The sequence below is a fragment of the Manacus vitellinus genome, unplaced genomic scaffold (genome assembly GCF_001715985.3).
Source record: "Manacus vitellinus isolate BGI_N305 unplaced genomic scaffold, ASM171598v3 scaffold_3_pilon, whole genome shotgun sequence".
Classification (NCBI taxonomy): domain Eukaryota; kingdom Metazoa; phylum Chordata; class Aves; order Passeriformes; family Pipridae; genus Manacus; species Manacus vitellinus.
Window position 1 is genome coordinate 34,553,351 of NW_021940535.1, and position 24,184 is coordinate 34,577,534.

The following is a 24,184-nucleotide window of genomic DNA, read 5'->3' on the forward strand; positions in this document are numbered from 1 at the left end:
AGACCACAAGGACAATTAAGTTAATTAATACAAGCCTTTATGGGCTCTTATGCCGGTTCTTCCAGTCAGTCTAGGTGAGCAACCTTTATTTTGGCATTGCTTGATGCTGAAATGCTGAAACTAGTATTTAATTTTATAAGCTTTATAAACCTTTCTATTAAATGCATTTATATACATACTTGTGAATGTGTATGCATGTACATGCATGCACGCACGCACACATTTATGTAGGTATACTTTCAAGGATTTCAAAGAACAAAAGACCAATCCACCTGTCAAGACAAAACCATTCCTCATATGGGGGAACTTGGCTATCACGTTCTGCTTCTCTCATTTTTATTGTGTTATTTAATGCAGAACTGTGAGGTGTTAAATACAAGTTAGAGCAAATAGCATAGTTATAAAGATGCAGATACCTTGAGAAAGCTCACTCTCGCCAAGGCCTAAAAGTAGCTTTACTGAAAAGTCTAATATTGCAGTGTCACATTGTATGTCCCATTGATATTGGCCTCACAGCATAGCACAAAACTGAAGGCGGGATCAGGGAGTTGCGTTTATAGAAGGAGCATTTCCTGAAGATAGGGGAGAGAGAAGCCAAGGTCCATAGCCTCTCTCATCTCCAGGGACAGGGAACACTGGGAGAAATGCCCAGCTGTAAGCATGTAAGTAAGGGAAGTGTGGGCACGTCTCCTGCTGTGTTACTTTCTTTTTTATGCAGATTTTCCTGAGTTTGCCATGTGGTTCTGGCCTCTTCCTTTATTGATGGAAAACTCCCAGAAAAGATGTGTAGGGAACAGAACCTACCTGGAGCAGCTTGTGGTGCATATGCTACAGCCAGAGCTGTCCTGCTCCAGTGTAAGAGCAGGACAGTGGTGTGTTTCTGCTTAGGGAGAGAAGCTAAGGAGCCAACATTACTGGGAGTGGGCTTGTGAAAACATGGCAAGAGTTGGGGAGAAGACAGTCCTGAGGCTTTTTAATCTCCCTACAACCATTAAAACCCTTTAAAAAACAATGTTTGTAATCCCCTGAGCCCCTTGAAATAATTTCTTCCAGCTCTGATTCCCAACATCTCTTGCAGCAGGATCAGCTGTTTCTTTGGAAGTGGGATTTCTCATCTCACAGCAGTATTTCAAGTACCATTTCCTATCTTTATAAAACTGGGAGGAGCATTCTTCCATTTGTTTTACTGAGGAGTCTGTATTTCCAGTCATGTGAACACAAAGTCCTTCTCTACAGAATTACAAAAATAACCTGTAAACAAGTATTTAATTTGTACCTCCCTGTTGCCATCTCATTTTCCTTCCCTGTGTGTCATAAGTTTTCAAGGCAGAATAGCTATTTAATGATAAAACACACTAACTGGCACTGTTAATTCCTAGAAGAAAAGCACGTCAATAAAACAAGAAGTACTTCAGTTGTGTTAATAGACCAGGCACCCCATTTTGCAAAGTAATAACCTATAGAAATCAGATTACAGCAATAAAGAACTAGATACCCTTTCTGTTATTACTGACAAATAGAAAACGGTACCTGGTCTCAATTTACCAGTTGGAATTACATGAGTAATATAAAAAAGTGCTCCTCTGTTCTGAAAATGATACTTGACTTGTCTACCTGAAGCTCCAATTCCAACTGAGCTGAAATTGGAATAGAAATGAAAATATCAGATATGATGAAAATACAGTGTGTATATAGATATATATGTATCACATTATATGATACATCACAATATTATGTATTACAGTTCATAGGTATCTATATATGTGTGTAAGGTTAGCACTGAACCTGACAGCTTACATCTGTCCGTAAGCAGAAGAACAGGAAAAGAATAACTGAGTTGCTCTTATTTTTCTCAACTTTGGAAACAATTAGTAGCTTAAACTGTTCTTACTTTATTTTAACCTAAAACCAAGGTGCTATTCAGGAGACAGAAGTGATACACAGCCATCAGTGATGAGTGATGATGCGTTTTGATTTGAATGGAGATGTCAGAAGCTGAATCCTGCCCCAGCTAGAAGGCTGGGCAAGGTCTCGCAGCTGAGAGGGATCTCTGCACTTGGACTGACAGCAGGCCCGGGAAACAACTGATGATCTTGTTCCAGCTGCCTTGTGGTGTTATTGATGTTTTAAACTGGGCTTATATTGAAATTGTAAACTGTGTTTTACACACAGTACATATGGAGAAGCAGTTCACCACCAGGTGGCAGATACAACATCTCGAATTTCAAATGCTGAAGACCCAAATGGCAGCACTGATTCAGAAAAACCTTACCCATCACCCATATATTTTAAAAGAGCAAATGGACACTTTTCTCATTTGACCAAGTCCAAGAATGTACTGGATGGATGCTGCTATGCCCCATGTTACAGACTATTGATAGTTTAAGAGGTACCATGTTTAATAAATTTTAATTCCCAGATGAATTGTTGCTGGTTAAGAAAAAAATGCCTTTTTGGTTCACTAGGGACCTTTCTAGAGAAAGAGTAAATATCTAACCCAACACTTGCTCATTTATACTTGTACTGTTCTATAGGCTAAACCTTACATGGGACATTTAATTACCAATTTCAACCACGTTGGTTTGGGACAGTGAAATAAAATTAGTTCTCTAGAGCATTCATGAATAGAATGAAAGGTAGAAAATGAAAATATTGCCAAGGTATTTCAACGTATTTGCTTAAATCACTCTACTAAAGCTACTCAGTCCTTCCTGTAACAGAGAAAAGCATCATGAGCAATTTCCAAATGCTGGGCTTCTGTTGTAATCTATCTCAGATTAGTACCACAATTTTGTATAATTTGTGTAACATTTTAGATTACAAAAGGGGCAAATTAGATCCTGCTCTAGGGAAAGATCCATTTTTTGTCCCTGTATTTGCAGAGGGTTTAGTATGCTGGTACCCTGACAAAGCACTTAATCAAGTAATAAAAGGTCATTACTGTGATAAGTCAAGGTGCTTTACAGACAGTTTAATAGGATTTGAGAATCAAGTATTTGAGCAGGAACAAAGTGGGAACTGGGGGACAACCACCAAGTAAATGGACTCTTAATGAGTCCTAACATTTCACAGACTGTGATACAAATGGACTTTGAAAACCTGTTCCTAGTGTTTTTTTTAAGACCAACATATTTTCATTATTTTTGTAAGCTTTGTCATTACAAACTCTTGCATTTTTTACCCACTAACACTTGCCATCATAAAATAAGAAAACAGTTGCTTTTCTAGATGATCTTCTACATGGACTAAGATCACTTGGAGCTGCTGATGCCAAGACCTAGTCAAGTTATGCTTTGTTCTCTCTGTTCTATAAGCTTTATTGTTACTTGCTTCACTGTGCAATTGCAAAATACAAGCAACAAAACTCATTTGTATTTTACCAAGGTATCTTTCAAGGTAAGTTTTTGAAAATTAAAGCATGGAACTTATCACTGGATTTTAAGATTAAGCAAAGCATACAGTGAACACACTCTAATCTCAGCCTGTTATCTGATCTGTGTTACTTTGTTCCAATTACTATGGCTCAGGTGTGTTGGATATATTGAGAAATACGTTTCATAAACTATATATTCTGCAAAATCAAACTATGAGGTGGCTGGTGATATTACAACAATTAAAAAGTGCTATTTTAAAGAAAATCTGCAACATACCCACGTTGTGTTTGTTCAAATATATTTGCTGTATTAGGACCACAAATCATCAAACCATCAAACTATGTGTTTTGAACATAAACCCAACACAATTAAAGAAACAAATCACTGCAATTTAATAGCAACAATCTCACTTTACAAGATAGTAACGATGGAAACTTTGCAAAGGAATGTGAAAAAAGTACGTAATTAAAAATGACAGATTTAAGACAACAGAAAGTTGAAAATTAAATAGCACAATAATTCTAGTATGCAGAAATTTTAACCAGAATGTTTACGCAGTATTCTGATTAATAAGTGACACTGTATTACCAGCACTTACTGACATCTGATATATACTATTCCTTTAAAGTAGTATTTTTCTGTTCAGTGACCTGGCACAGACTGACAGTAAGTAACCCAGAGCCCAAAACCAGTTCACAGGTGGTCAGTAGCAAAAAAACAGAGCAGGAAAGGACCTGGAACACACATGATAAGTAAAACATAACTTACTGCTAATATGGTGATGTCAATATTCAATGCACTCCACAAATATTCTAGATTTCTTTTACAATACATACCACTTCCCATCATGAATGAAAGCAAAACAGAGGTGATAGGGCTTTGTGGATGGAGAGGAGCACTGGCCTGGGAACTGGGAATTGTAGTTCAGTTCCTGGCTTGAGATCAGACTCCCAGGTAAGACATACAGTAAGATGAAAATTACAACACACGCCTCTAAGAAAACCTTGGAATCCACTGAAAATAAAGCAATGAATCTGAGTTGGGGCTTATTATTAAAAATTAAATAGGAACTATATAGCACTTTCTCTAGTCACTTTAGAGATTACTTAATAATTAACTTTATTAAGCATGACTGCTGCTAATGCTGCATAAAAATAATTGAATGAAACATGACAAACTGAATGTACATGAAGGATTCCACAAAAGTGGAAGTCACATTCTTTTCCTTCTTTGAACCCAATTTATAACAAAGTCAGAAGAGTGCAATAAATGTGAGTACCTACGGGAATCACAGAAAAAAAACTGGTCCCATGGAAAGTGCGACTCCACAGGGAATTTTGGTGATAGCAAGATTTCATTTCCAAAGTCTTCAGTGATACTTAAGCAAATCATTAGCACTTATCAGGATATGGAGGATGCTTTTCTGAAAAGGGGTCTAAATTTCAGTATGGACTGAAGTTCATGAGAGCTGCAAAAGAAAGTGTGTAAGTCACACAAGCATAAATATGCACATGAAAAGTAAAATCAAAGTATTTTTCTTATTAAATAACATAAAATAATGTGATAACCACCAACAGAGGAAAAAATCCACAAAGATATTTTTTGCAGTTTATTTTCAATTATAATTTTTGGATAACCAAGCAGCTCTGTATGGAGAAAGCACAGAAGAGTAATTCTGGCACTTTTGGAGAGTACATTTTTTTTTTCCCAAAATTTTTCTAGACACATTCAGTCCACTTGCTCGGTCTATAGTCCATTTTATATGAGCATGATTAGCTCATATGATTCCAGAGGAAACTAACAATATATACAGTCAATGAAACTATCTTCTTGGCTACTCTGGGCCCTTTAAAATGTCTTCTAAGTCTATCCTGGCTAAACAGAATCCACAATATACATGATAACTACAGAATACACTGTTTTGAAATGAGAAATGCTCAGCACAAAATGGGGCTCTTGGCATGCAGCTTAAAATAAAAGGTAGAAGTTCAGAAGTTTATAAAATCTCAAATGGGGTCAATTAAAAGGACTTAGCAAAAGAAGGGACTGTTCATTGTTACTGTAAAAAAGGCACTTTGAGAAAATGGGACCAGAATTGGAGGAATCTTAGTCGACACAAAGTTCAGTTTGGTTTCATAAAAAGGCTTCAATGCTAAGGGATGCTACTCAAGTTTCCTGCAGTTGTACATTAAAATAAATTGCTGAGTAGTTTATAATAAAGGACATAAAATGTTTACAACCAACTTGTAAAATTAAGAAAAGCATAGTATAAGCAAAATATTACTAAAAGCAGCAATGCATAGCCTTTCATTGAGATAATGCACAATTTTGGACACCATGTGTCAAACTCCTGTTTTTAAGATACTTTCAGTAGCATTATCAACATAAAATTGGCCTACAAAAAAAAAGCTTTACCAGCTCCCATTCACAAGGAGATTGAGGTCATAAACCAACCAAAACAATTTGTCAGTCTTTTCGACATCCTGGATGACCAATATCAAGTATATGGAATAACAATCACACTCTTTGTTCAGCTATCTCACCGGAGACAGCCATTAAATCAGAGGAATGATTTTAATTCTTTTCTAACATTTACACAGTAATGCATTGAAGTTCTTTCAAATGTTGCTCACCACAGTTTGTTTTTATCTTTTCTCTCCACAATAAAAAAAATAAAAAGGAAAAACAAAAGAAAAAAAAAATCAAGCACTTCCACAGAAAGGATATTTGGCAATTTTATACTCCACTGAAGGGTGGATTTTCACAATATCTCACTTTAGATTGAAAGTCATTAGTGGTCTTTCCTCTCGTTTCTGCCAAGGACTCTTCTTATCTTCACCTTGGTCATCTTCCTCATCCTCCTCGTCCTCATCATCATCTTGAACGGATGTTCTGTGTTCAGGACTAGTTAATGGCTCTGGTTTGGTATCCACAGTTCTTGTTTCCTCCTGCAGGCTGGGCAGCTGCACACCACTTCTCTTACTGGTGCCTTCCAGGAGGCATCGGAGAGCATTGTCCTCAGGGCTACAAACTGCTGTTCCACACTCGCTGCCACTTTGGTCCATATCATCCAAGTACACAAGCTGTGTGTAAGCTGTGCTATCTGAAGCCTTCCGCTCTCTCTGCTGGTGCTCCTGCACTGGTGGGTGACTCTGTGGTGCAGACAGATGATCTCCTCTTCCCTTTCGGACAGATTTTGGTTCATTCATGTCAACACCAGAGTCCAAACTGGCATCATTACTCCCATTTCTACCAGCTCTTTGGAGATCGATGTATGAATGTCTAACATGAGCATTTGAACGTCCATCTAGAGAAACAAACCATGCTCGAGGATGAGGCAATGGCTTTCCACCTCCTAATTCCATCAGAGCCTTTTCTGTAAGAAGCTGCACTTCGCTATTCATTTGAGCCAAGGATGCATCATTAAGTGAGGCAGGAATGGAAATAGATTCAGACATGGAAGCATTTTGCTGACTCCACTCAGCTGCACCTGCATCTTGCAAATGTTGCTGAGATATTGCTTGGGATGCCAGCTGCTGGGGTTGCAGCTGTTGGGGGGGATGTGGGAAAAGCCTTGCATGAGGGTTAGGAAGCTCAGCCTGAAGTCTTTCTATATCAATCTGCTGGTCAGCTGGGACAACCAGAGGCTGGCTAACAAAAGGGTGTTCTCCAGGCAATTTCATGTAATGACCTGGGATGACCAGTGCAGGCAAAACCTTTCTGTAAACACTGTCATTGACTTGGTCAACAGAATTGCAGCAGATTAACTGACCTGGTCGAGGGAAGGATGTGGGTCTTTCAAGGTGATCAACTGAACGAGACATCATACAATCAGTAGGTCTGCAGTCCAGCAGCTCTTTTTCAGGGGCTGAAGGTGTGGGGTATATTTGTTCCTGAATATTGTATTTACTTCCAGTAGCAATATGGTTCATAGATACTTGAATTTCTCTCTCCTGCTTTTCAAACAAAGGCTGAGACAGCATAGCATTGTAACTTCTCCTATACTCATCTTTGATAGGGGACTCATAGCCTTCAGCTATTTCTGTAGATTTTCTTGTCTTTAAAGGAAAACTATCTGCTGATTTGTGGTAGTCTTTTCTTAGAGACCCACTGGGAGTCAGGTCATCCAAGGAAATTCTGCTCTTGTCTTTCTCCTTGTCAGAGAGCAGTTCCTCTCGGGAGCTAAACTCCTGGGAAGTACTGAAGGAGTGTTTGAGCATAGGTGTATGCATATCTGCTTCTCCACTAGGTGACACCATCTCCATGTGGACAGCACTGATTAATTCCTTTGCCCCTGAGTTTTCCGTGTGTCCATTGCTAGCAACAGACAAGCCACCAGGAAATTCTGACTCACGACGTGAAAATATTAAATTTATATGGGACATTGAGGTTGCTTGATCCTTCTTAGAAGCATCCAGTGCTGTTGAAAGTTGCAGTTTCTTATGATGTTGACGTGGTCTTAAACATTTTCTTCTATAAAAGTCAGTAACAAAAGAAGTTACACATTTATGACTGTTGTACACAGAAACAAAAGCACTGAGAGTGTCTTAACAGAAGATTTTTAAGCAGTGATTAGTATTAGGGGAATTGAACTTTTATTACATAACCTAACAATTAAAAGCTTATCTCAGCTGAAAAGACAAAATTAAAGAATAACTAACGTCAATTGGGAAATATCTCAAGTACCAATTACAAATTAGAGCAAATGTCTGGAGAAGGCAAATATAAAATCACTCATTAATAGACACTTGCTAATAAAAGTTTAATGTTCATTTTAATATAAGGCTAATATAAAGATCATTTGCAAATGCATAACAGGTACAATGACAGAGATCTTGAACCTATGCCCATGTTTGATAGGAAGTTACACAGACAACACAGGTACAGATGTGTGTGATTCATTCAACTACCATCCTACCAAAGGCAGGAATCTTATGTAACCAGGAACACAGGAAATTTGATCTCACTATTTCTTTCTTTTCCAAGTTTTGCTTGCTTCCCTCCCTGCCAAAAGTAAAAATGTTTCAATACGAAAGTTTTTTAATTTCATAAGCACAAAAAAGATTGTATTTCTAACATGAACTAAATAATCAGGATGGTGAATCTTACCTGCAATAATACAAAAGAAGACACAGCAAGACTAGAAGTATGAGAGCCATCCCTCCTAAAATTGCCAAAAGAAACATTGTGTGATAGCTGGTAATGTCGTGTGTTACAACGGGACCTGGAAGGCCAGAAAAGAGAATTTAGAACTGTAACAACCTGCAAACATGAAAAGGAAAAACATTTAAACAAGGAGAGGGACATCTTCCCTTGTTATCAGGGTGCTAAGCAACACTGCCACTCATAGCTCTGGTGCCTACTGAGCAGACCATCTCTGGAGGAGGGAGCAGGTTGTGGAGAAAGCATGTGCTGGTTTTCATGACTGCAACTTCAACTAGATCATTCTGTGGAAAAGCAGTTAGTTTCAATGGGAGCATGCATCAGTGAATGCTGCCTTCCAGGTCCTAATGCTGACACAGTGTGCCAAAGCTCTCACAGCTGGACAAAAGTCATCACAGCATCTTCCATCACCATAATGCAAGTAGCAGCACTGTGGGCAACAATTCTGTGTAACATCTGTGGTGCTTCACACTGAACAGTACATACAGTGCAGTATGGGATTTGTTGGAAGATGTATTGGTGCTCTAAAATCTAGATCAAGCCAAGCCAAGCAGATCTTCAGTAGCTTTAAAACAGGCCACTAGTGAAACAGCATTGTAATTCCAGTTTTAAATAATGCTTAGTCAATGTTCTAACATACAAAGGAACGCACGCATGTGGGCAACATCTGTTCATAATTATGCCTGTGTTACCCGGTTGGTTTGTAAAATCCTTATGATGATTTTGAAATAAAGACCCAAATTTTCATCTGCAGGCAAGGACGTAGGGCATCAGCTGGCAGACTAATGTGCACGTACTGTGAAGGATAGAAAACTTGGCCAACTTGAAGGTTCTAGGTCATGAGGTTTGCAAAACCTCATCTGTGGATCTTGAGTGGTCTGTAGAGCCACTGCTAGGAATACAAAGCTCATTTTTGCCCATTTTTTGAGATATGAAATCAAACAGACTCAATTAGAAGACAGAATATGAAAAAATACATCAACTCATTAAAAATATTATAAATTATATTGCATTTGGGAAATCGAAATATTTATGCACTCTGTCCCACTACTACCTTTACATAATTGATTGTTACTGTTGCTTCAGGACATTAAGCAAAAAGAAGATGAGATAAATCACTTGAATTTTTCATGAAAATGTTGTTTCCATTGCAAAAAAGTTTTAGGAACCCAGATCTAGCCCTCAGAAAGAAGGAAAAGTAAAATAAAAACAGAAATTCTTCCAAACAAGTTAAACTGCAAGGACAAATAAGCCTTCTCCTGTTAAGAGTTACAGGCCTTGTAACCTTAGAGTTACAAGCACAATTTCATGACTAGTGTAACTTCCTTGCAATCTGGGACAGAGCTATACTGGGAAATGTTTGGCTCAGAGCAGTTCCTTTTTCTTAAAGTATGATTATTTCATAAAATTCCATTAAATGCAATATGATAGCTTATTCAGATCTGCACCTATCTCTAAACTCTTTTCAGCAATGAATCAGATGAATATTCCAGCAGCTTCATTTAATAGAACCTCAAATAAAAAGCTTGCATATTATGAAACAACTTCATGCCCTATATGAGTAGACTTTAAAACCTGTCCTCATGTAAGAGTTTGTTTTGTTGGTTAGATATAGTTTACTTTGCTTGCATAGCCAGGGCAAGAATGTTTTCATTTCTACTGGATTAGGTTTCCAGCCAGAAAACCTAAAAAAGAAAATCTGTGAGAGGAGGAGTTTTGTTTTGTTTTGTTTTTTTTTTTTAATTGATTGGCTCTTTTATACACAGAGGTATCTCAGATTATTGGTGGCTGAAGAACTACTACCAAGAAATCTGAGGCAGCCACAGAGAGAGAAAAAGAAAGAGCAAGCTGCAACATTAATAATCTCCACAGGCACAGAAGCACATATAATTAATGCCTAGTTCAAAGCCATTTTCTACAGTTATGACAAGAGGCTTGCAGATGGCAACCGGTCAGCTCATCTACTAATGCCACTCTAATACACTTCCTAGAACTTCTGCACTAAGTTATTCATGGTGTAAACTTATCAGTCACTGAGATGACACAAAGCACACGTCAGGGCAAAATGGGCATCTTCAGTGCAAAAGGAAAAAAGTGACAATCAATCAATCAATCAATCAAACCATTAGTAAACGTCTAACCCAGGATGATGTTGGTTTTAGGTGAATCCGTATCTCTGTGAGCTTCTGTGCAGAAACTTCACAGCACCTGTTTTTCTAGATGCTGCTGTAACACCAATACATAGATGCTGTAACTCCCCTCATTTTCTAGCAATGGCTCTACCAGGCAGTGGTGACATAAATGCATCAAAGAAGGAACACTTTCAAAAGTTCCCCATTGAAATGACTCAGACATTTTGACCACGAGGGTTGCCCCCCACAATCCCATAAAGATTTAGCCCGTTACTTTCAGATTTCTGTTTTCTAATAATCCATTATTGATCAAGCTGTGGCATCTCAGATGAGGTCATTCTGAAAAATATAAATATTATATGTGAATAAATAATTACTCAGTGCTGCAAGTATCAATAAAATTCAATTCCATCTTACCTGGGATAGTAGGTGACATAGCTGCAACCCAATAGCCCAGCTGAGGTGCAATGTAAGTCCAAGTCAACTGATTTCCTTCTTGTTGTACAATGCCCAAACTACTCTTCAGCCATGTCCCTGTAAATGTAAAGGTTGTAGGAAGATGTTACAGGTATACTTACACATTCCTCTGTTAAAAAGTGGAAAAGCAAGAGGTAACAAAAGCTATCAATAAGCTGTAGGGATTATGTGTGTTGCTGTGAAATGCAATTGTGCCTTCTGGTCACTGGCATTTGAGAGCTCCCATAAGTAAGTCCTCCAGGCCTTCACAGTAGCAAAAAAAACCCAAACAAAACCATTTAAGATTAAATAAAACTAATAAATTTTCAAAAACTGTTAAAAGAAAATATTTATTGTCATATTAGATTCCTCTATTTTTGAAGAAGCATATTCCTGAAGCTGATTATATATAGACAACCCACTTAACACTGTATTTCAAAAGACATCGCATCTCCCAGACCACACGTGAGTTCTGCATACCACCTTTCTACCATCTCTGGCTGCAAACTTCTAGAAGACAAGAAAACATTTCCTAAAAATGTTAGGTTTTGTATACAGAAAACAAGCTTATGACTGTTACTGCTAATGACTGTAGAATTACATTGCACCATCACTTTGATTCAACTCCATTAGCCATTCAGAATGCGTGTAGTACTCCCAGGAACACTGACTGGTAACAGATGATGAGTTTTTTAAAATATGTTTCTTAAAGGAAATGAAATATATCTTTTTAGAATTATCAAATGATAATTTCAAGATAAATAAGACTAAAAATTTTAAAGCAATGTGTTTAAATTCATTTAGTACTCTTAAGTAGTCCAGATTGACAATCTGCACTAGTTGAGAGCTGTTCTACTTCCTGAAGATTAATTTTATTGTAAGAATTGGGGTATGAAAAAAACTTTACAACTGAATCAGCTGAATACCTTTTTGTAATTCATTAAGACCCCTGATTCTGGGCCTGTAGGAGAAAAAAATCACCTTAGTTTCTGATGTATTAAATGTCCAGAATAGCTTGTAGACTGCCCTCATATTTCTTCTCTTTGAAAGAAACACAGAATTGCTGGCTTGGACACTGAGAGCAATCACTGAGAAGCCACCCCTGGTGCCAGTCAGTGCTTCCCAAAGCTGCAGTCCTGGCTTGGCACCTCCAGTGGGTACCGTAACAGAGGGCATGACCTCCTTAAGGAGGTTCTTCACACACTTTGGTGGCCACTACCAGTATGCTGACCTGTGCAGCACAGCTCTCTATTTCTGTGCAGAGTGGGGGGGGGGGGGGCAGAATGCTGTATTTCCCTTACTCACTTCAAATGCTCACTTGAAAGGTAAGCTGCATCATGTACTTGTGACTCTCCTTCCTTTAAATAAGTCTCCTGCATGTAATTCCCGAAATGGTGCTTTTCATCAGACAACACTCAGGACTAAGCAGCAGAATTTGTGGATTACAGTCATCTGAACACTTAGCAGTGAGTACAGAACACAGTACAGTGAGTGCAGAAGAGATGCTGCAGTTGTGTTTGTTTTTCTTAATACTGCCAAGACCTTGATAATTTCTTCTGTGTTCCTTAGATTATCCATCTATGCCAACCCTGAACATAAGAGAATGGCTTTTCTGAGTATTTATTTCTTCCCTGTTACTGATTTTTCCTATGTAAGACCATCATCTTAGGCTAATAATAAACCCACCTTAATATAGTGAAAGGTTTAGAAAAATACATGGTTGAGAGGATTTCTAGTTCTAGGTGACTACTATTGCCAGACACAGTGACGGTATTTGCAACCAAACTGAATTTGTTGTGTGCAACAGGGGAAAGGAATTTTCATTTTTCCAAGTATCATTTCTAGTTTGTACAGGGTAGCAATAATCTGTTATTTCATAAAGAAATTCACACAGGACAAGTAATTTTAATTCACAGTACCAAAAGTACAGAAATCTGCATACATAGATTTGCACATGTGGCATCTGAAACTGTTGTAGCCATGAGTTTACCTCTTTTAGGGAAACATTTTCAGGAAGAATAGAATGAAATTGTCCAGTTATGTGTGAAGTTTCTGGAAAAACTAGGAAATGTAGACTTCTTTTTCTCCACTAATGTGGCTGCTAACCCATCAGATTTTCTATCCATGCAGTTTTGGGGAAGATGTCATTCTAATAGCCCTGAACCATAAGGTGAAAAGTAGCCCTTAGGGTTAAAAATTGCATATATCTTGTATCTAAAATGCCATTTGGTAAAAATTCTGTAACCTTGAACCTTGTAATTATTTTTTTTCTGCAAGATTCAGACAATGAAAATATGCACCAGCTATTCAAATACACAACGATGTGCAACAAAACTTCAACAGAGATATAAAGTGCTGATTAAAAAAAAAAGAATGGAAGGACCTGGGTGATGAATTCATCATGTTTCCTATACTTTTCTTACCATCTCTAAGCCCTTTAAATTCACACACACGCAGAACACAGACGTATGCAATTTAGCAAAGTTCGTTATCTTTGTTGCCTATTTTTACAGCTACCTCCTTGAACAGAAGCTATTACTGATTCCCTCACTAGGGGGAACTTGTGTCCAGCATGCCTTATCCACATTATACTGCATTCCAAAGAACACAGTCCTCCTGATGCCTCCTTAAAAGCCTTCTGCTCAGTAATACTCTGCTTGCATAATGCAGTGATCAAGAAGCTAACAGAGGCTGCACTCATCGCTTCGAGCAGAGCTCTGCTGCCATCCTGCCAAACAAGCAGCTGCTGAGATTGCTCATATTTTAGCAACAGTAGGAATCCCTGTATTTGCAATGGAAGTAAACAATAGTCCACTGCACAAGGTCAGTCAGGTTTCATGCTTGTCTTCTGCTCACTTGGGTCACCCGTTTCTACTAACCACTGAACACACTCAAGGCAAGTACTGGTCTGTATAAACCAGGGAAAAATGTAAATTCCCTCCCTCTGTTATGAATCTCTCAGTGAAGAATTTAAAAAGCATAGCACATATAGCTAATATTGGTCATCTTTAAACAAAAGTGATGAAGTTTTTGTTGACCATACCCTATAAATTAGTATATGATGACAGAAAATAATTACTTTTCAACTGACACTGTCCCACATTCCTTCCTCAGGACAACACCAAGTGTGGCTTCCTGGGAACAACGAATTCTCATCATCTCCATATTTCAATACTTTCCTGGTCCAATACTTCAGTGCTAAATTCTCCTCTTAAACTTTCACCATCTCTTACCAATAGTCCACTAATAAAACAGAGCATCCTCCCTGATGCTCTGAATGAGAGCATCATTCAGATGAAGAGAATAAAGAACTTCATCCTTCACAACAGCAGTGACAAAACATGCTTCAGTGGAAACAGTTGAAGCACAAAGTCCTGTATTGTTTCTCTTGTGATCAAATAGCTGAAAGCCAACCTAGTATTACTGGACAGAACTGACATGCTTCCAGTATCCTGCAAATCCATCAGAGCATTTCCAGGTCTCTCTCATATTTCATCCTTTATAGGTTCTAATATCCCGGTTGCTTTTCAAGTATCATTAAACAAGGAGTGCTCTTGTAGCTCCCTACATGCAATGCCTTGCTGTAATGACTAATGTTGGATCTTCTACCAAGCAAAACCCAACTGCATGGTACTGACCGTGCTCCCAGCATTTCAAGCTGCCTTAAGTGACCAAGAGTGCATTGCTGTGCAGCCTTGAGAAGGAGTTCCCTATCCTATTCCAGATTCTTCCTTGGAGTGGGAAACAAGATGTTTTCCTGTTCTAAAAATGAAGCTAATTATCCTGTGTCCTCACATACTTGCTGCTGTAAGCAAGGGAGGAGACTGAGGGGCAGCGAGTAAAGAACTTTGCCTGTTTTTCTGTCCTTTCCTATGCAGTAGCCTGCAAACGGAAGAAGGGCAAGCAGCATTCATTGTTTTCTGTGTGGTCAGGATTACAACTGCAGGAGAACTAACCAAGAGGATTTAGGAGGGAAGAGAGGTCTTACCATCCTGCATGGCTATGTTATAATAATTTAATTTGTTATTCTCCAAATATCCTATAACATCTACTTTATCCCCCAGCCAAGTCAGCACAACCAACAAGTTTCACTGCTTATTAAATTTTACACTTGATGTGCAATAACTGTTAAGTAACAAACAGTACAGGATTATATAAAAAAAACCAACCCACTGGTAAAAATAGCTGAATGTAATGGAACTGATAATTTTTGTTTAAGACCGTGTAGTTCCAAAGAAAACTTGTCAATGCATCTTTGGAGCAGAAACAGCAAGCCCAGTACAGTTTGTAAGCACTGCATGATTTGGTCCAATTCACCATTAATTCTTAAAGACTGTCTGGTGCTTCATGGAAAACTTCTATATATAGAGACATTTTTGCTTATAGATCATTTTTACATTTCTCTTCCTCTTTTTCCTCTATTACTGCTGAGTTTAGCCAACATGCTGATCCAAGATTCAAGTCAGAGGAGCTGTCTCCTGGCTCACACTAATGGCAGGGGGAGAACCTAGAAGTTTAACGCTTTCCTCACCAAAATGATATTGCCTGTTACTAGCTTTTTGGAATAAATGGTGTAATTTAACAAATTTATTCTTCATTTCTTCTTAAAAGTTTATAAAACATCTACCCATCACTCCTTTGCATATGGAACTTAAAGCAAGGTAAGAGAACACTGCAAAGAATATAAAAATCAGAGTACTTTAAAGATACACAAATCAAAAAACAATCAGATAAAGAAAGCTGAGCTCCATCTGGCTGCAGAAATATCAGAAACAAGTCCAAGATTTCAGCAGAGCAGGAGAAATAAATTCTGCTAGAGAGAAGCATCTTAATACTTTGCAGTAACTTTGATACTGATGAACACATTTATTTATCTCTGGAAGCTTTTAGGATTTGCCAGCGGGGACAAGGAGGGGTTATCATGAGTAAATTTAACAGTAAAAAGTTTGCACATTAAATCTCCATTTCAACACACCTTCTGCATTAAAAATGCCTTTTTGTAATTTAATTTAATTTACTTCTGAATCAGACTGAAAAATGGCACTTTCAGCAAGAAGAGTGCCCAGATGGGCAGCTATTGCAGAGAAGCCATTACAGAACAGCTATTCCAGACTATTTCCCTGCACAATCAGGTCACTGCACGTACGGCTGCTCTGCCCAGAAAATAGACGTCCTGTTGTCTTCAAAGACACCAACTATTCAATGTGACAGCTTGCTGGAATCAGGCAGCATGAATGGATCTGCTTGTGTGTTCTAGATACAGGATGCCTCTGAGTAAGACATTGCTTCCGTATTTTAGAGGTAGACCTTATGATTTTAAATTAATCTGTAGTGAAATCCAGGGAATCGTACGCCTCTGTGGCTTCCATATGTGTGACTGTGCATGCTGACAATCCCACGCTGCTCCAGCTCAAGCAAATGGCAAAATTCCTACTGGCCTACGTGAGGCAGGATCACTTTGTCCAGGCAGGGCTGCCACACCAGGCCATCTCCTTTAGAGATGCCTATGACTCTTGTTACAGTCAAGAAGAAAGGAGACAAACTCCCCTCTTCTTGTCTTCTGGTTGTGAGGGGAGTTTGCTCGCTGGCATCTCAGCACAGAGCTTGGGTCTCTGGGAAGATATATAATGATGATTACTTCAGGTTTAACTTCCCAAGCTGACCATTCCAGAGCCTCCTAGATCTGCAGGGACTTCTGCTGATTTTGACTGTGTATTCTTTCTATCACTGATCAAAACAGTTCTGGTAAATGACTGTCAGAGGAGTGTGTTGTAGCCAGCAGCTTCCCCTAAGGAGAGTCATAAAGCCTAAATATTGCTAGTGTTTAAATATGTGGTAGCTATGGTGGTTTATTTCCATAAATTACTTATAGATGTGAATTTTTTGTAGAAAACTCTCCCACTGATCAAATACTGTTTGCTTTTTATGTTGTTTCTTTAAACTAGCAGTAGGATCATCCAATCCCACTGAAGCAGGGAACCAAAACTGTGCTATTTACAACATGAATTATTTTCATCCAATATGTTTGACAAATAAGAGGATTTAATTAGTCAGAGAGCAAATTAAACATAATCCCATTATATGAATTTATTTTTATTCACAAGATTATCTTCCCTGGACAAAAGAGCTTTGGAAAGAAAAGAAAGATACTTTTAAGTGTACTACTAAATAGCATAGATGTTTTAAGTAAATATTCCTTAATGAGAAGTGCTTTTCCTTCAGCATTGATCTCTTCTGTGATGTCTACGATGTCTTGTAAGACTGCCCTGATTAGGCAGATTCACAGTTAAATGGAGCTATAGGTGTCAAAAGGAATGAAGCAGGTTGTTATCAGACAGTGTGGGACAGCAAAGGAGATTCAAAACACACTAACAGTGCTTCTAGAAGTAATTAATTTAGACACTTCAAATGGCAGTGTTATTATGAAGAGTTAATCAAGGGCAAGTTTGTGAAAATAACTTCCTAAAGCATGTTCTGACATACATAAATTGTAGCTTTTCATTCCACCAGTTGAAAGCTGCTTATCAGATTTCTTCTTCCAACCAAAAATCACCTCTAATCTGCATCAGCAGGGGAAGTTTTACTACAGAAGGATGAGATTTTTGGTTTTATTTCTATTCATTTTCTAAAAAGCTAAAAGCCACTGAAATTGAAGTTGAAAAATTCCTTCTTGAATATTGGTAGAGCTTATTGTCCTCCTCGCCTTCCCCTCTATACACCTGGGTTTAAAAATTCATAGTATTTAAGTCAATATTACAATCTTGCTTTTGGGGTTGCTAGGCGATATCAAAAAATAAACATCCCTGCTCTGAGCCCATACTTTCATTATTATTCTACTCTTACCTTTCAGGGCTAAATTCTGCTCCTGTTCTAGTAGCACCATTATTATTTGGTGTACTATAAGGTAAATGCTTTTACCATCATACCTTGAAGATTTTGGCAAGGAAATCTGATGGTTTGATTTACTGCTCATGTCTGAGAAGCTCTGTGGGTTTTGCCATCTTTTCTCATTTTTCCCCTTAAAATCACCTGTCAAGTGTTTAACAAAAGAACACAATAGTTTTCAATATTTAATAGTCTTAATTACATTTGGGCAGAAGGCAGGGCATGTTGTCCACAGAACTGTTTGCATTGCTTTGGTCCTCTCAGTATTTCCTTCCAGCACGCCAGAACAGAAGAGACTTATTAAAGAAAATTAATTCCATACGTAATTACTGGTTAACAATTGTATCTCAAAAGGAAAAGCTTAGTTATGCTTGCTGCACCACCATCCCTCGATACTGGTATATGTGAAAGACACCGCCTTCAAAATTTGCTTTATCACATTATTAATCACATTCAGTCAGTTACTGACAAGATTATTAGAACAACTAATAAATAGAAGCACAAAACAATTCAAAACACTGCATGCCTTTTCCTTCCTTCAGCCTCACATCACACTCACATTCAGCTTCTATTTTTCAAACTGGAAGTGGAAGCAGATGCATAATGGGATTTGATCTATCACAAGGCTGCAGAGGAAGGTTGTCCCAGGTCCTCCTCAGCCTCTTCCAGCCCCTCCCAGACACTTCCCACTCCTGCTCTATGCACTCCTGCTTGGATTTCCACCAATGCCTAGGTCCTCTTCAAACTCTGTAACTGCACAGGCACAAACGTCTTTTCTCCACTTCGGAAGTTTCGTTGTCCACCTCTTCCCATCTTCTGCTCCATGGCTTCTGTAGGTGGAGCTACAGGGTCATGTACATGATACAACACATAGCATGAAAACCTGCTCCCAGAAGCCATGGGATTTCTTTCCAATTTTATTTCCTTGACTACATATTAGTAGATTATTTGCACATATCACTACACTTTGGCACCAACCTGATTCCTTCAATGTCCCCTTAAGCTCCACCATCATGCCATACCACATCTGCTTTGCCATAAATGCAACTCAGATGGTATATGGGGTTGGGAGAGGATTAAACAACTCATTCACATCACTTTCACATGTGTAAGCCACAACATCCATTTTAAAAACCCACATATTAATAAATAAACACAACTGTCTCCTATGATCCTCTCCAGAGCAATCATGATAGTGAAAACATACCTCAGGGAGCTACACTGTGAAGGACTGGAGAAAGAGCTTCTTTTCCTTTCAATGATGAGGTCTGTCTAATACTGTGCAATTATATCTGCACCTATTATGTAGACATCGTACATGGTAAAAAGCTGGATTTGGTAGCTGCAATTTCTATGGCAACACACAAAATATGAAATTCTTTGAGAGCAGTTAGTTATGAATTTGTATTCCTTAGTGTATTTAGTCTTAAAGAATAATTTAACCTTCACAGCTGAGATAAAAAAGGAAGTCGAAATCAAATTGTCAAGGAATTTGTAAACTACAGAAATAGTGGAACTATGAGCTTTTGTCATTTTCTCCTTGCAATTTGCAAAGAAATCTCCATATTACCAGTGAATCTGGTCTAGACCCATGTGTTCTGGAGCTGATTATATGAAAATCAAGCTTTTGGGGGTGAGGAACGTGATTTCCTAAGCATGTCCATTTCTTACACATAGAAAACCCAATGAAACCCATGGAGAAGTGCATGAAGTCCCAGGTCGTGTGTGCAGCTGCCTGCAATCCAAATTCAGGCCATCTATCCAAGTTCAGGGGCTCACACTCAGTGTCAGATCAAGAGACGGACTGAGAATGTTTCTGTTAAATGATTATTTTCTGTCTCATGCAGGGTATGAATGTGGTGGCAATCAGAAGTTAATTACATTCACAACAGAAAGAAACACATTTTATTTTTAAACTGTAAGTCAATCTTTAAGTGGGTGGATTATTGTTGCTACCACATGGGAAGCTTAAATCAGAGAATTTTACAAATCAACTTATTTGCAAGCAATGTGCAGTGAACTAGACAGGTAGAGGTACAGTAATCCTCTTACGTTCTCTGCCTGACAGTAGCTGTCGCTCTCTCCCTATAAACACTATGAACAAAAAACAAGCATCTTGTCACCTCCATGAAATACAGGAAAACCATATTGCAGTCAAGTTTAAGTAGGCACCGATCCTGTTTATACATAAGTAAATCCCCATGACTTCTTTTGAGCACAGAAAACATTATCTTCATTTTGCTGAGGAAGGAACATCAGGAAATTCTGACTACAAAAATCAATGGAAATTTTACCAGTGAAGGCAGGACATCAACTAGAAAAAGCAAGTACCAGGCTTTTAAATGTATTTAGAACTCTATTATGGCATTAAATGCAGTCAGAAAGCACTGACCAAGAACAGCAGAGTACATAAAGTATTGTGTTTCATAAAGCTATAAAGAGTTTCCCAAGATACTCATCTCCATATTCTGCCACCACTTTACGATAACGCATGGTTGAAATTTCAGGCACTGGGGAAACATCCTTTTCAAGAAAGCTAGTCATTTAAAGATAACAAGGTCACATCAAAGATGTACACCAAGTGCTTGGGGAGAATAACAGAAGAACAGTATTCTGAACTTCATTTACATGTAGTGTGCAAGAAATAACACATTTTAGGGAAGATGAACAAAAAAGTGGAGGTTTGACCCCTTCCCTACAGAGTCCTTTGGCACACAAAGCTGAAAACAGCGTTCAGAATATTTTCCTGTTATTTGGTGGGATTAATAAACTAGCAGTTGCATCATATTAATAAATCACATTTCTGTAGTATGCACTTTGGAATATTTGGTAATATTTTGAAGTCCTATATACAGCTCCAATTGTGGAGCTAGAGGTCTAGGTGCCTCCATACCACACACAGGATGAAACTGAGGACTTAAAATGGAGAATAGAGTTTTGCTCACTGAATCCAATGAAAACCAGACACCTTAACATCAAAAAGACCCAAAAATCCTTTAAATGGGGACTGAGGAGAATACAGTTGAGCAAATGCTGTGTTATTCAGTCCAGCTGGTGGGAGCTGGAGATGACACATGAGGTACAAAGTTTCATTTCTACTGGGATCTGTGGTATTTATTTCTGACTGAAGAGGACAAGGCTAGAAAGAAGTCTTGAACAGAAATTTGGTGTCCAAGAACAGAGAGATTAATTATATTGCTGTAAATCCTACTGACATCAAGGCAAATATACAGAGAAAAAGTCATGATCTCAACCATCTGTTTATGGATAAAGGGAAGAAAGTTTTTCAACCCTCTTTAGATTTTGAGAAAAACAAGACAGCACTTGGCAGGGAAAAAACCCCAAAACCCTAGAAAACCTCACAAAGCAATCCTGATTATAGAAATGCAAATCCATTTCTCTAAGTTCAAATCTTTAAGTGTGTAATATGAAATAAAACCACTCTCCCACAGTAGTGTGAAACACAAGAGACATGGTACGTCAACAGCATGGAATGATTAAATTGCATTTTAGCATATATGTCTCTATAACATCAATGTGTCTGTGTTTACTATTACCATCACTAAGAAATGCTTCAGAAAACTGTGGTGCACCAACACAAGAACGAGGTTAGATTTACCCTTAACAAGGTTCATTCACCCTTAAAACATCTCCAGGGCATTGACAGCTGATCTTCATTTTATTAACTATTCCAAAAGGTATTACTGCTTTAATTTAATTTGCTTGCTGTGCACATAAGGCAGTAAGTTTGTTTCGTAACGAAAAATCTCATTTGGAACATTATAAAATAGATGCAGCAGATTGTCTTATTTTGATGTCAGGCTATATTTTCTGTCTGTGTGTTTCATCATGTGAGTGGAGCCACTCTCAGCATTAAGCAGACTATGCTGCTTCTCCCCCTTCTCTCCCAAGGACAGAAACCATGGTCATGAAAATACAGATTGTTTATGGTAAACATCCCAAAAAGCCATTAGTTATTTTTGGCAGCCATCATATGCCTCACTTTTGTAGAAACTATAAAAATCTCTGCACTTCCAATCAGATGCCTCTGGGTTCATATCAGTACATCATGAGGTCAGCAAAACATACGAGATTTTAAAGACTAAAATATATTTGCAGCATTTCTGTCCCTTCTCCACTCCCTCTAAAGTGAAAAATATTTCTGCTTTTTAGAGCAGAAATTGTTCTTCATGCAGTAATGATGACAACCACATGGTTTCTAAACAAAAACAATGGCTTGCACGAACAAGCACCCACTGTACTGCTAATACATGAGACAGAAGCACTGCGTTAGTGCCTGGTAATACAGTCATAGTTTTCCATCTCTAGCATTTATTCAATGTTCAGATACAAGTGTGAAAATTTAAGCCACTGAAAATCTATTAAGGAGAGACCTCAATATAACTAGCACGGAAAATAGCAGCCCTGAAATGAAAGACAAAATCAGAATAATAAGGTTAGAGGTCCTATCCTGACAAGGCACAGATCTGATGATGCAAATGGGTTACAACAACTTACTTGCCAGTTAAGGATTTCTCCAGCATGGAGCCATCCCAGTCATTATCCATCCTCCTCCTTTCACATCCAAGCACATCAGGGTGGGGAATGACAGGACACCACCATGTTCATCCTACACATGGCTACTTTGACAGCCCTTAGGGTGCTAATGTAGCCCGCACGAGATAGTGTGGCTGGTATATTCATTAAATTAGGCTACTCTAATTTAAATTGGTTGGGATGTGGCCAAAATTCTACTAGAACTGGCATGCTGCAGGCAGGGCTTAAAATGCATCTTTGTTCAAGATTTCTGGTTGCACGGAAAGATGCTTACTTCAGCTGAAGTGTGAGCTGGAGTCGAAGCATAAGGCCTTCAATATCTTCCTCTCCACAGCTTTGTGAAGCTAAGTGTCCCAACAAAGATTTTGTTTAGCAGTCCTCATGCCTTCTCCTTCTAAAAACACAAGTAGTCTAGTAGTTTGTCATGAATCAAATAAGGCTGGACTTGTCTCAAGACTGGGAGCCTCAGCCTGCAACATTAACTAAGCTGTATTGATCTATACTAATATATATTGCACACAATAGGATAACTAGCTCTTTATAGACAAAAGTAAAAATCATATTCCATACTAAAAAAGAGCTTTTGTGGCCTCACTGCAGGGGCATGGAAATTTGGCCATAAATGAGAAAGCTCCATAATCAAAATCAGAACCATTTTACTAGCAATAAGTAAGTAGCAATAAGGCAGGCTGAACCTCTAGAGCTGACAGGAAGGACTGTGGAAGGACTGCTTCTTCTGGGGAAAGTAAATGTGAGTCAGTCTTCCTTGTCTTTTTTTGAACAAGGGAAAACAAAATGGTTTCTAGAATCACAAATCAAAATCAGTTTCCGGAAGAATGTAGCGAAACTTGCTGCCAGGACAGAAGAAGAGTGTAATTTCCACAGTTAAGGGAACCTCAAATCCATTCACTGCACTCTTTTTCTACTATTCCATTTTATATAATATTCAAATTTATTTTTCATTAAATCCTGCTGCTTTACTCTCTAATACAGCCAGTTTCTGACAAAAGATTCATAGGCATACATCACCTTTTTCAGCAAACAGAGGGAGGAAGGAAGCAAAACCACTATTTTCCCCTTCACCTCTCTCTTCCTCCCTTCCTCCAACATGCTGCTTTCGTGCTCATTGCTCTGCTTCTGGATGTGATCATCAACTGGCTCAAAACACTTGCCTTACAGGGACAAAGCCCAGCAATACAGATCCATATTTCTGGCTCTTTTTTTTTCCTATCTTCCTGACTCACAGCATTTACCTTTCTTACCTTCCACTCTTCTGTTTCTTAACAATCCTCTGGTGTATATTTCAGAAAACATAGTGCAACAACTGAAGGTGGATCACCAGGACAAACTTACGCACTACTTAATCCTTTAAACTTTGAAGCTGTAAAGAAGGCCAGTACAGTATACCAGAAAGCAACAAAATAAAGAAAATAAATTAAAAAAAGATAGCTTAACTACAAATTTCTGGGAAAACTCCTGTTCACAATGGCAAACAATATTCTGCAATATAAAGAACAGTGCATTTTACAGATTTTATTGATTAGTCATTCTGTCCTTTCAAAATATCTAATGAATTTTCCTTCCTGCTTTTTTTCTTTTTAAAAATTCTTTTATTTA

At 38.2% G+C, this 24,184-nt stretch overlaps 1 protein-coding gene across 1 annotated transcript in view; it reads right to left on the reverse strand.

Annotated features, from left to right (window-relative positions):
* Window positions 1-3,742: 3,742 nt before the first annotated feature.
* The window catches only part of FAM171A1 (family with sequence similarity 171 member A1), an 88,264-nt gene continuing 67,822 nt past the window's right edge, over window positions 3,743-24,184 (reverse strand). The window contains exons 6-8 of the mRNA XM_018075163.2: window positions 11,087-11,203; window positions 8,484-8,598; window positions 3,743-7,847 (exon numbers count right to left, since the gene is read on the reverse strand). Of these exons, the coding sequence (XP_017930652.1) occupies window positions 6,146-7,847; window positions 8,484-8,598; window positions 11,087-11,203 (1,934 nt within the window). The 3' untranslated portion in view covers window positions 3,743-6,145. The remainder of the gene's footprint in view (window positions 7,848-8,483; window positions 8,599-11,086; window positions 11,204-24,184) is intronic.